The sequence below is a fragment of the Helicoverpa armigera genome, chromosome 21, assembly GCF_030705265.1.
Source record: "Helicoverpa armigera isolate CAAS_96S chromosome 21, ASM3070526v1, whole genome shotgun sequence".
Lineage (NCBI taxonomy): Eukaryota > Metazoa > Arthropoda > Insecta > Lepidoptera > Noctuidae > Helicoverpa > Helicoverpa armigera.
In genome coordinates, this window is record NC_087140.1 from 8,243,199 (window position 1) to 8,255,771 (window position 12,573).

Below are 12,573 nucleotides of genomic sequence, written 5' to 3' on the forward strand. Positions count from 1 at the left end.
ATACACACGGCCTTCAACGAAAGTAAGATTCAATTGTTTAAGTAAGTTAGGTCTTAGTGTACCTATCTGTTATCAAGTTTGCTTTCCTATATCTATAATCAAAGAGCTGTCTTGAGAATATTAAATAGGAACAATGCTTTATGAACTATATAATTAGGTAAATTGGGCGTAGGCTTCTTCATAACACTGCATTATAAAAAAATATCGCCCCTTATCATAAAATAGATCCCCCACAAGTAAGATAAAATAAAACCAAAATAAACAGTAAAACTTAAACATTTAATTACAGATAAATAGAGGTAAGTAGGTACTATTGTGAATCTTCGCCACAGCAACAGCCTTCGTCCACTTCAACGCCACACATTCTCAACAGGAAGACGAAGCACGTCACACATAGGAGACATCTCAAAATCTTGCCACAAGAACCACAGTCACAGCTGCACGAACAACACATTTTTTACCACAAAATTATCTTCAGAAAACGTCCAAAAAATACTAAAAATATTTGGTATATTCTGCACAGTTCTCACTCCCCAATATTCGGCAATTTTGCACAGTTTTGTTAGACCTATTTTGCACAGAACAACAGTTCACCTGTGCAGTGATCAACTGACTCAGACAATATTCATTCGTTACGAACATTTTATGTATTGTAGAATCACTTGAAAACGATACCTGGTGACGCATTCATTTGTTTGTGCTAGTATCTAACCATTACGTAATTTTGTTCACTTATCAGTATTATCTTGTGAACTAGGTAAATATGATAACAGACAGGTAAGCTACGTACTTAGGTTATGAATTTCCTTTTCCTAGTAAATAGGTAGATATGTATCTGCATTTCTGACTAATACATCTTTTGCCGGAATAGATAGCTAAAATACATATTTATTGTAATTATATTTGGTGACAGGATCTAGTAAAACAGTTGCTATTGCTAAGGAAAGTCTTTCCGTAGCAAGCATGAAATTAGGTAGGTAGCACTTGAGATGACAAGACTATCCCTTTCATCAAAATTGGTTCAATTTGTTATCAGACAGACAGACAGACTTAGGTACTTATGAGTCTATAATATTAATACTGACGTACCTAAGTGGCTTGGGTTATCCCAATTTCGGATCGTCACAATAGGTATTTCAATTATGAGTTACCATATTGGGAAAATTGTAAACAGTAACACTGCCTATTTATTTTATTAATGCCTTGGGTTTTACCATTATGATACCTAGCTCATAGTAAAATTGTTATTAATTATTCTAACATGTCTAATAGTATTAAGTATATAAATAAGTAGTATTATATAAATTGCCCAATAAGCAAGTAAACTTACACAGAACATCCGTAGGTACCTACCTAACTCTAGCATATTGCCACTCGCATGTGTGAGAAAATAAGTGATTTCTGGAGCACTGGGGACTCGCTCTACTTTTAATCAATGTCTTAGCAAATCAAAGAAGTCCATTGCATTAAAAAGTTTTAACAACTTCTTCAATTTCTGACCCCTACTAAGCATTGTTTAAAAAGGTGTGACAATTGACATTGACAGAAATACACCAAAACAACACGCTGGGGCTTATTACCCAAATATTATTCTCCAATTCATCATATTTCAGCCAGTCTACAAATGATTCCTTCAAAACCAGAGTTACCAGTCTCCTACCACAACGGTGATCCAAGGATTTTGCTCCGTAATGCAATCTTCACGTCTATGGGATAATTTTGATGTGCTGTTGCAATTTCTGCGGAAGTCTTAGATGCATCTTCTGTTTTACATGCTTTGCATATGCGTTTCATTTGTGTGGTATTGAATGTAATTGCACCTGTTGGAAATGTTATTGCTGTGGTGTGAAGGGCATTGATGATTGATCATTCAATAAATTATTTTATTTTGTTGATATCTGGTTTTATTATATCACCTGAGAAGGAACATCTTTTTTTTAACAACGTCAAAAATCATCAAATGAGTCCCGCTGTGGATTAGCAGCGGTGAGGGAGTCAGACTCCTACTGACTAAAACCGTCGTGTTCCGTCGTAGGCCTTTTATGTACCAGGGCCGCGGTAACTCTTTCGAACAATCCCGCAGCACAAGAAGGAACATCTCATATTATAAACGCATTTGTAAGGAAGTGTGTGTGTTTATTATTCTTTCGCACTTAAACTACTCAATGGATTTCGATAACACTTGGCATCATTACAACATGTAAGCTACTTTTTATCCGGGTGTAGAAAGTAGTACCTATCTCAAGAAGCGAATGACACCGCTAACAGAAGCTGCCTAGGTAGTTGTATATTTGGGGATTTTCATGAAAATAATATTTTTGCTGTCCAAGGTGGTTATTCTTCTTGCACCATTATTACACAATAGGTATGTAGGTATATCTACTAGAAAAAAAAACACTTTCAGGAAGAAAAACATTTTATACAATTAACACCACGAAAATACACGGTCAAATTGAGAGCTTCCTTTTCTGGGAAGTCGGTAAAAAAACACTCATTGTCACCGAGAGATTTGTCCCGAAAAATCATTTCTAAAGTCTTTTCTTCTGTCCCAAAAATATGAATGTGGCAAAGGTCTCTGTGTGTATACTTTTGCAGTCATTTTGTGTTTATTGGCACTTATTAGAGTTCATGTGCACCTAGTCGCTATCACAGTCTTCACAAACATCATCAAAACCGCACAAGTGTAGACACCAGATGCAAAGCCAGATGCAACAGATGCAACGTAAGAAACGACAACATGCATTATTACCGCTACAACAACAACAACACATCACTGCCAACAACAGTTCATCACTGCTAGCAACAACAACTCATAACTGCTAACAACAACTGTTGTTGAAGCACCTATTCGACGTAAAAATATATATCTTAATTGCACAGTAAGCTCTCACGTCATGATTTTAAAATTTAAACTGTTGATAAATTTAATTAATAAAGGTTTTAATGGTATGCATAAATTTAATTGAGTATATAGCAATGTACTTTGGGAATTTAATGAATAAAGTAGATTAAAAATCAGCTGTCTACAAGAATAATAATTTTGGAATGTTGACAGCTGATAGAAATTCAAAGACTATTGTAGACTCTTGGCATAGATCAAATCAGTTATTGTGTAATGAGGTTTTAAAGTATTTTAAGTAATGTCTCCAAACGATCCTTTCCGCTCTGGGTCAAGCAGAAAGGACTCTCTTACTCACTAAAATAGTAAAATCTACCCTTGTGCTTTCTAGATCCCTTCTTGTACCAGAGCAGGTAAGTCTTAAATCTCATGACTATTTACCTATCGATAATCTGCAGACTAGGAAAACTTCCTTAGTGGCTGGATATGGCAAAACATTTTGGAGTGGAGGTGGATATGTCCAACGAAAGTATTTTTGAGGAGAAATTCCACCTGCCGGGGGCTGCGGGATTGTTCGAAGGAGTTACCGTCGCCCTGGTACATAAAGAGCTTATGAAGGGGGTTTTTGTCAGTAAGAGTCTGACACTCTCTCACGCTGGTAACCCACAGCGTGAGGGATCATTTGATGATATTCCCTAAGGCCCGGTTGTTCGTACGTCACGGTAAAGTTAAAGTTAAAATTTGACCGATGTCAATTTTGACCACGGTTAATTTGACATTTTTATTATGAAATTTTTACGTTGAACAACGCTTTTTGAATTTAAACCCTGTTATTTTTACTGTAACTAGAATTTAACCCTAACCTTGACGTAACCAAGCTTCGAACAACCGGGCCAAAAGCGAAATTCCAACAGTAGGTATGACGTATTGTGATGTTTCTTCTGGTCTACTCAATCATCACTTCTGGTCATAACAAACTACAATAAAACGAAATAGTTAAAAAAATGTGTGTATATTGTAAATCACGTGGTATGCTTTCTCCAGTTAACGTTGAAGCCAGTGTCACGAAATAACTGGTCGATATCCTCTTTGTCTAAATTTAGTGATGCCTGTAACAAAAAATGGGTAAGCTTTTACCGTCGGTAGCAGAAAGACCCATTAAAAGTAAAGCTTCATTAAATTACTATTGCTAACACTTTTTATCTTGTTGACAAAGAAAGAGTAGGTGAGCAATAGATTTAAAGAAGTTTTAACTTTAATGGACATTTCTGCATGTAATGGTTAGTCGGTCAGGTTTTAGGCGTCTTTATTCTTATGTGGTACAGTCATATTCCACCATTACCTGCCTAGCCTTATCGCAACTATGTTGGGGTCGGCTTCCAGTCTAACTGGATTCAGCTGAGTACCAGTGTTTTACAAGGAGCGACTGCGTATCTGACCCCTTCAACCCAGTTTACCCGGGCAACCGGTCATATTTATTTTTCGCTAAACTTCTCCGCTCCGTTCCCCATATTGTATCTCTAAGCGGATACCTAATATCTACTTGAGTGAGGACAAATTATTTTTATAAAGATCTCTCTATGCCTACCTAGGTAAATAATAAATTCGACTTACGATTAATTCTTTTTTAGGAGGTTTGCTGGTGGATGAGAACGACAGAAGAGCGTTTGCACCCGGCCTGAGAAAAAAATGATTTCAATAGAAGATTTTTAAAACAATCTTTAGAACTAGCTACCAGTCCTTAGTATTTGAGAAAATCTTTTTATTGATAACTGTAAAGTTAACAACAATAAGGCAGTGACAGTCCAGTGATTAATTAAAGCTACCAACCACAACCTAACCAAATACCTAGAAGATAGAGACTTAAAGTGATAAATAACTACATCTGATCTTCAGAGGTCTACGGAGTTTCCCAAGATACGAGGTTGTTTAAAATCAGTGATTACGAGACCTTAAGACCTCGTGCTCACAGTATATGCGCTATTTTCTGTATTTTGTAGAATTTCAAGACTTTTAAAAATGTCAAAGTCCGATAGGAGACGAGTTGTAATCGGCACTGCTTACTTTAAATTGGTTTTGTCGCAGCCCAAGGTACTGATACTCCTCTCAATAGTGTTTATTTATGATAAAGCGATATTTTAAAATAAGTGGGTAAAATATCTAAACAATAGAACGCTTACACTAAAATACCGAAACTCTTAACATTGCCATCAATCATCAGTGTAGTCCATACAGAGCAGGTGAACATTTTATCAAATACGCATAGTTTTTCAAAAATGTTTTGATCTAACCGAAAGGTACATTAATCACTAATTAAAACTGCATTATCATTTTTCTGAAAATCACTTCAAAACTTTTCAAAACACCGACGAACTTTCTGCCAGCAATCAGTACAAAACAAGGTTTAACCAATTTCTTAGTAATTGTACAAAATTCAAATTTAGAATACACTCTCACGCATGCTTGGCTAATCCTATTGGTGCTAGAAACATACTGCAATCATTAAAACCCTTTGAAATACACGTAAAGTCCTTAAAACTAAGATTTCGCATAGGTGCCCGTTTTTTTGCAAAAGAGTGTATATATATATATATACATATTTATGTATGTATTTAATTATTAAGTCACAATTGTAATGTAAATAAATAACTATATTATCCCTTTAGATGTAAGTTAAGAATTAAACAGTATATATATGTTGTGTTGAGATAGTTTTAAGTTAATTTGCTGCGCCCTAACAGGGTAATGTATACCTAGGATAAGGATGCATTTCTGTAACTGTATACATTTTTGCAATAAATAAATAATAGTAAGTACTTAAATTATAATAAAATGGCAAAATAACTGCACCAAAACTACTCAGTCAATATAAATGTAGAAATCGTCTAGGTATAACTTTAGAAAGAAGAAGTCTCCTTGGGACGTGGTTGTAACCAGAGGGAATAGACAACAGGTACGGAAACCAAATTCTTCAAAAATAATTAGGTGTCTTGAAAAATCTTACCGTTGTGGCCTTAACCTGGTCTGTCTCCACCGGGGACGGAAATTGGTTTCCTGAAAAAAAAAACGAAATTTATAAGCCTCTGTACATAGAGGCTATCTGACCTCCTCAAACCGGCTACCCCCTTAGCAAGGCTGCTCACACACTGTCGTGTAATAGAAAATCTATACTTACGTCATGTTCAGTTTCGTGTTCCCGTTCAGTTTCTTGTTCATGCTCCTGATCGGGTTCGCGTTCTTGTTCTGGAACTCGACCACGCTCCCGATCGTGAACGGGTTCACTTTCGTGTACGGGTTCACTTTCACGTTCTTGTTCCGGAACTCGACCACGCTCCCGATCGTGGACGGGTTCACGTTCCGGTTCGGGGACTCGTCCACGCACTCTATCGTGGACGGTTTCACGCTCACGTTCTGGTTCCGGTATTCGTCCACGTTCGCGTACGGGTTCCCGTTCTTGGTCGGGTAGTCGTCCACGTCCTTGTTCTGATACTCGTCCAATCTCCCGATCGTGGACGGGTTCACGTTCCGGCACTCGTCCACGCTCCCGATCGTGGACAGGTTCACGTTCTGGCATTCGTCCACGCTCCCGATCGCGGACTGGTTCACTTTCCGGCACTCGTCCACGCTCCCGATCGTGGACGGGTTCACTTTCCGGTACTCGTCCACGCTCCCGATCATGAGCAGGTTGACGTTCCCGTTCTTGTTCCGGTAATCGTCCACGTTCCCTTCCGTGTACGGGTACACGTTCGTGTGCGGGTTCGCGTTCGCGTTCACGTTCGATTACAGATTCGCCTTCAGGCTCGTGTACGGGTTCATGCTCTTGAACGGGTTCAGGTTCTGATATGGGTTCATTTTCACGTTCCTGTACGGTCTCAGGATCATGATCGCGTTCCTGTTCACGTTCGCGTTCGCGTTCAGTGGCGTCTTCACTGATGGTGGGCCGATAAATTTCTACCACAGTGCGCGGTATCTGTAACATCAAACAATAAATTAATTGAAATAGGAAAACCATGAGATGTTCATTGGCAGTAATCTTTACTAAATGCGTACTAGCCGATTGTCGGCCACGGCGGCTGTTTTCATATAAAGAGATCAGCCAGTTGCGTAGGACATATTACAGTGCACAAGCATTTGCGCAGACACAGGTGCACTCTCGATTAATTCACTCTCATAGCCGGCAAGGGGACGGCAATCCGACACTACCGGAAAGAGATCAGGCGCAGGGCCGACATTAACGTGCTCTTCGATGACTACCTATATCTTGGAAACCAATAACTGAGGAAACGTGAAGGAAAACATCAACAACGACTTCGAAGTTTTTAATCGGTTTTGTGCAAATATGGTGACGATCTTTGTATGAGAAGAGGCCTGTGGCCTGCAGTGGGACCATAAAAAGTCTGATGACTATAAAAATAATCCTTAAGAATACTTAGGATGAAGTTGACAAATGCTAATCTTTACTAACATGCTCTGCAGTGTGATTCTATAAGCTTCACTCTAAACTTCACATCTGAATCCGCCGTGAGTTACTACACTAGCGCTACACTTTCGAGCGTGTTTGCGAGTTGAACTAAATTAAACTAGAGATTTTGACAGATAAAGTATGAGATTTGAACCGAATGTCAAGTGAGAGTGAATAGCGAAGTGAAAAGTGAAGTGAGATGCGAGTTGTTGTTCGAATTTTATAGAATCGACGTACAGTCCTTTCATTTTCCATTTCCATCTCCCTCATTGTGGGGCGATACACTTCAGCTATCGTCGGTTCAAGAGTTTCCGTATCAGTGTGTGGAACTGTTAAAGGTATCACTTCTTCTAAGTTCTCTGCATTTTCATGGCTTTGACTGAAAAATGTAAAAGCATAGTTCTGTAAATTCGCTACTAAGAAAGAAATCTATGAAGAAAGATTTCTTTTTCTTTGAAAAATATTTCCAATGTGATCGACGTCAAGGATATTTACCAAGTTATAGCAAGGCAAGCAGGACTCGAGTAGTCAAAAGTGCCTCATAAAAAGAGAGAAAAAAGAGCCCCATTTCCCAGCAGTGCTACAAGACCCAGACTTCACCAAAGTGGAGCAGATCGGAGAAGACATTAAACAACCAATGGAATTCTGTTACTCAGTCTGACCCATTCGGTAGTAGGTATTCCTGATCAAATCTATTGCTTGTCTCTTGCTTCTCCACGCCATTTTAGTGGAATTAGAGTGCTTTCATACTGACCGCCATTGCCCAAAGTTCCTCTTCCTAGTCCTCCAGTCACTCCTCACGAGGGTGTCAAACTGGTTACTGTCAAACGTGGCGTGAGCTTGTTTGAAATTCACATTGACGTTCACTTTATTTCGAGATTTCTGCTCCAACTCACGGTCTAACTTCTGGACTATTGAATCCTTTGATGGCGTAGAACTTGTTTGATATGCTACTATAAGAAGGGAAGGGAATGTAATTACGTAATAGGGCTACATTTAAATAGACTCAATTACAGTTTTAGAATGGGCTTAAAATGAGATGAGGGGCCTTTGAAATGGCTAGTTCAATAAGAACGTATAGAGATGTAGGTACTTCAGTACTTATTCGATATTGGCTTGAACTTTGGCTGTCTTAGTCTTAGGCTATCTTTACCGAATCAAATTTGGCATTAGATGTAGGTATATGGTGTTACATTTAATGCTTAATTTATCAGTAAAATTGTATATATTTCTTTACGAAAGACGAGGCACGAATTTTTAGGACTCTAAGATTATCGTACCTCTAAATACTTTAGTATCAAGCTTCCTAGTCTCTGCAGGAAACTCTCTGATTGTTGTAGATTTCTTTTTCGAACTTTTGGACTTTGGTCTTCTTTCAGTCCTGGGTTGCGACCAGGGGGTTTGCGTTGGGGCATCCCCTACTTCTGCTATGTCAGCTATCTCCTCCACATCTTCATTCTCGTCATCATAATTGTCTTCGAGTTCCATTTCTTCAGGTTCCGCGGGTACAGGATGACGTACCTAGAATGGAGTTGGAATGGAGTCATCAAGGGTGCATCTACACGGTGCAAGTAGTTTGCGCATGATATGCGGGTCTAGCGACTCGCGCATGTACCAAAGCAAAATACCCACCCATGTGCGTGTGTTAACTTCATCTGGTTAGAGTGGAAGCCGACCCCAACATAGTTGGGAAAAAGGTCGTCAGATGATGATGACCAAACCCATCTAAATATCAGTTTTTTTACTATTTCTATATACAGTAAGGGTACGAAATTACCGGTGCACAAAGCAAAGGGTATGCTGTCCTAGGCCTTCTTTGCGTGTGAATAGGACAGGGTGCTAAGGACCCTGACACCAGAGTTCTCTGGCCCAGCATATTGGTGTGAGAGAAGTCACACACGAGGAGTAGACGCGACTGGTGAGCCCCGTGACGGACGGCCCCACAACCGACCGCTTGGAGATTCCATACAGCTAGTTGGCTGAAGTGGCCCCATACTGTTCCTCTGCAAAGTATTTGGATAAAAGGTAGATGTTTGCTGTGGAAGTAGATAAATATGTACTGCTGGTGATGGAATTAAAATCTCAGGAAATACGGGTATAAAATAAAGTCGATCGATCAGAAGGTTAAGCAACGCTTAGTGCCGTCGCTCGTTCTGTGGATGGGTGGCCTCCGTATTTCGATAGGCACGTTAAGTTGTGGGCCCCGTTTATCGGGTAGTGAAAATCCAGAAAGTCTGACAAACAGTCTCACCAATAGATATTAGATTACAAGGGTAATTTAGTTGGCAGACAGGCAGTCGGTCTATGTAAAACACTGTTATCTGTCCGACTCTGGTTAGTCTGGAAGTCGACCTTATTACAGTTGGGATAACGCTTGAATACGATTACAACTACAGAGTTAAACTACAAAATTACTTGGCAGTAAGTCTAAAAGGCGCAGTCAGCTGTTTGGGCTGAACCCGCCTCCTCTCTCCCCACCACGCGTCGAGCACGCGGCGTATCGCCCGTTGCGCGCTCAGCTCGTCAGACTCGCTGGAGCGGCGCCATCGGACCTCGCCTACAGTCTGACCCGCGTATGGGTAGCGGACTGGAAGATAAAAGGAGGCTTTAGATTTCTTAAGGAGTTTCTGTTTCATTCCTTTGTGGGAAAATGCGGGTAATAGATTAAAAAAATATGGGTTATAGTCAGTCAAAAGACGGCCACTGTTGGACCAAGGCCTTGAAATAGTTTATTTTTAGTTAGGGGGCATTTGACCATACTCACCGCGCTGGGCAAGAGTGTTGGTGAGCCCAGTTTAAGATATGGAATAAATGCTGCCTATCTTCGCTGCAATAGAGTTTATATCTGTTACTAAAATTAAATAATTGGTATTGTACCTGTGGCTCTACAATCGTCATGGACGAAGTGACACTGGTCAGCTAGCCTTTGCGCTAAAACAGCTAGCTCTCGATCCCATTCCTGTAACACGAACTTTTATGAACATCACGCTATACAATAATTAAAAATAATAGTCTAACTGTGCCTCACAATGCCCAACGAACGCCTGAACCTAAGCTTAAAAACCTATTAAGCTGGGACGTGTAACACTTCCAATCAAAGTTTGGCCTACGAGGCTAACTCTGAAAGAGACGAAATTCTACTAATGTTGAATAATGATTGACTTACCACTAGCATCATAACTTGAGGTTTTGGTAGGTGCACGCCACCGCGGACTCTTTCATTGCCGGCAGCGATGCGTTGGCGACGTCTGACAAATTCAAAAGCATATAAGCAGTAAGATAGGTACCTACTTATCTCTATACGATCATAAATCATTAGTTAGGTGTATCATTTAAATAAAACTACTTTTACGGATTTTATCGCGGTTATATTATATTATTTAATCCCGACGTTTCGGATCCTTTACAGCATCCATGGTCACGGATCTGTAAAGGATCCGAAACGTCCGCGATAAAATCCGTAAAAGTAGTTTTATTTAAATGTCTAATATTCGCGTAAGTGTCAGAAATCAATAGGTGTATCATTTACCAAGTCTGGTGAATAATCAACAGATTTAACTGCATATGGCACTGGATTGTTCTACATGGTAATGATGGCGACAAAATAGCAAAAACAAAAAATGGCAGGGCAAATCTTTTAGTCTAGGTACTGAAACTTTAATAATAGTTACCAACCTGTTGAGGTAATGTGTAATGAAGTGCTTTAAATCATTTGTAAATTTAATTTGTGTGTAGCGCTCGCAGGACGGTCCGGGGCCCGACTGAAATCATCATAATTTACACACTAAGCACACCAACATTTACATGCATGACCGGTTATAGATTAGGTACCATTATACCAAGAGTGGCTATTCTTAAGAGGGCCCGTATAGGGGGTCTCGCATCTTTGCCAATGGGGGCCAACAGAGCTGACGACGTTCAGTCTCTATAGTTTGGTAAGGTTCTAAGGCTCTAAAGTCTACTCTTGGCTATTGGTTAGGCCAGTAACGTAAAGTAGTTCCCACGGGACGGATAACAGGTGAAGCTTACATCAGGAAACTGGCAAGCAACATGTCTTCCCTTCCCCTGGCAAAGTCTTCGGTATCTGACGGCGCAATACTGATGCTCCTCAGGTATGGCCACCACCAGGCTTATCAGAAACACCCACAGCAGTAACAAGCGGCACATGATTGGTTTAGCTGGGGATAGAAAGAGTATAGACTGTTGAAGACTACTGGGACCTCTGGTAAGACCATCACCACTGTTCAGTCTGCCTGTTGGTCAGACAGACAGTTGCTCCATGAAAGCACTGGTACTCAGCTGCTTCCAGTTGAACTGGAAGCCGACCCCACTATAGTCGGAAAAAAGATAGGCAGATGAGTCTCTTGGGAATAATTTATATGAATTGATTCTTTCTTTCAGGTTTTTGGAGTTCTCATGGTGCAATGAGGGACCGGTGAAGGACTTTATGATCAGTGAAACTACGACTCCAGAGGGCATTGTATCTAAGTAGCAGTAAGGCACATAGGTATGGCGCACAAAAAGTCCTTGGCATTGATAAATATCACTTATATGTGGATCTCTAAAACTTGTGCTAATTACTAACTCTGGGCTCTTATGGTGTGTCCTTGCTAAACGAAAAGTTTAAGTGAACCAGTTACAGACTAAAATGGGAACTGTTTTATCCGTCAACATGTTCGGTAGATGTTCTTATCATTAAAGGACCTGATCAGACCCTTATTCTGGCTCAATCAACTAGGTTTCCTCAGCCAACATATCTTACAACACAACACAAAATAAAACTCACCATTTACTATAGAAACATAAAACTGCAATAGCACATAATAATATAAATAAAAACGCAATATATTATAACAAAAATGTGACAATACTACATTACTTTCACGTAAAAATATATCAAAATTATATCAGCGGTAGGATTAACGGCTGTTTACATGTCCTACAAAACTGACACATTGTCACTCTGACGGAGGAGGATTGCAAAGAGTTTTATAACTACTCTTCAAGAAGGTCCTACTGCAAAATCTTGCACATCCTTGCTGCATCGAACATCCTTGGCAGTCGTAACCGGTAATCAGATGCCAGTAAGTCTGACACCAGTCTCACCAAAGGGTATTGGGTTGCCCGGGTAACTGGGTTGAGGAGGTCAGATAGGGCAGTCGCTGCTTGTAAAACACTGGTACTCAGCTACATCCGGTTAGACTGGAAGCCGACCCCAACACAGTTGGGAAAAAGGCTCGGCAGGTGGATGTGTGTGAAAATATTGTTCAAA

At 40.0% G+C, this 12,573-nt stretch overlaps 1 protein-coding gene across 2 annotated transcripts; it reads right to left on the reverse strand.

Moving 5' to 3' along the window:
- Positions 1 to 3,837: 3,837 nt before the first annotated feature.
- LOC110379284 (serine/arginine repetitive matrix protein 5) lies at positions 3,838 to 12,268 on the reverse strand. 2 transcript variants are annotated; one of them, XM_021338893.3, is made up of 14 exons: positions 12,088 to 12,268; positions 11,331 to 11,479; positions 10,977 to 11,062; positions 10,468 to 10,549; positions 10,179 to 10,260; positions 9,717 to 9,888; positions 9,079 to 9,304; positions 8,582 to 8,822; positions 8,056 to 8,251; positions 7,539 to 7,680; positions 6,015 to 6,809; positions 5,844 to 5,893; positions 4,454 to 4,517; positions 3,838 to 3,948 (listed from the first exon to the last, which is right to left on the reverse strand). In XM_021338893.3, the coding sequence occupies exons 2-14, from the start codon at positions 11,466 to 11,468 to the stop codon at positions 3,862 to 3,864; spliced, it is 2,361 nt and encodes a 786-aa protein (XP_021194568.3). In that variant the 5' UTR covers positions 11,469 to 11,479; positions 12,088 to 12,268; the 3' UTR covers positions 3,838 to 3,861. The 2 variants fall into 2 exon arrangements, with proteins under 2 accessions (XP_021194568.3, XP_021194567.3); XM_021338892.3 differs by having other exon boundaries at positions 8,056 to 8,254.
- Positions 12,269 to 12,573: the final 305 nt, after the last annotated feature.

What these genes read in the sequence shown, in the direction of transcription:
- LOC110379284 (XM_021338892.3), bottom strand. Translation starts at nt 11,468, where the DNA reads ATGTGCCGCTTGTTACTGCTGTGGGTGTTTCTGATAAGCCTGGTGGTG. An exon ending in TTGCTTGCCAGTTTCCTGAT is followed by an intron (nt 11,063 to 11,330) that starts GTAAGCTTCACC and finishes TGATGATTTCAG; the next exon opens with TCGGGCCCCGGACCGTCCTG. An exon ending in ATTACACATTACCTCAACAG is followed by an intron (nt 10,550 to 10,976) that starts GTTGGTAACTAT and finishes TGAATTTGTCAG; the next exon opens with ACGTCGCCAACGCATCGCTG.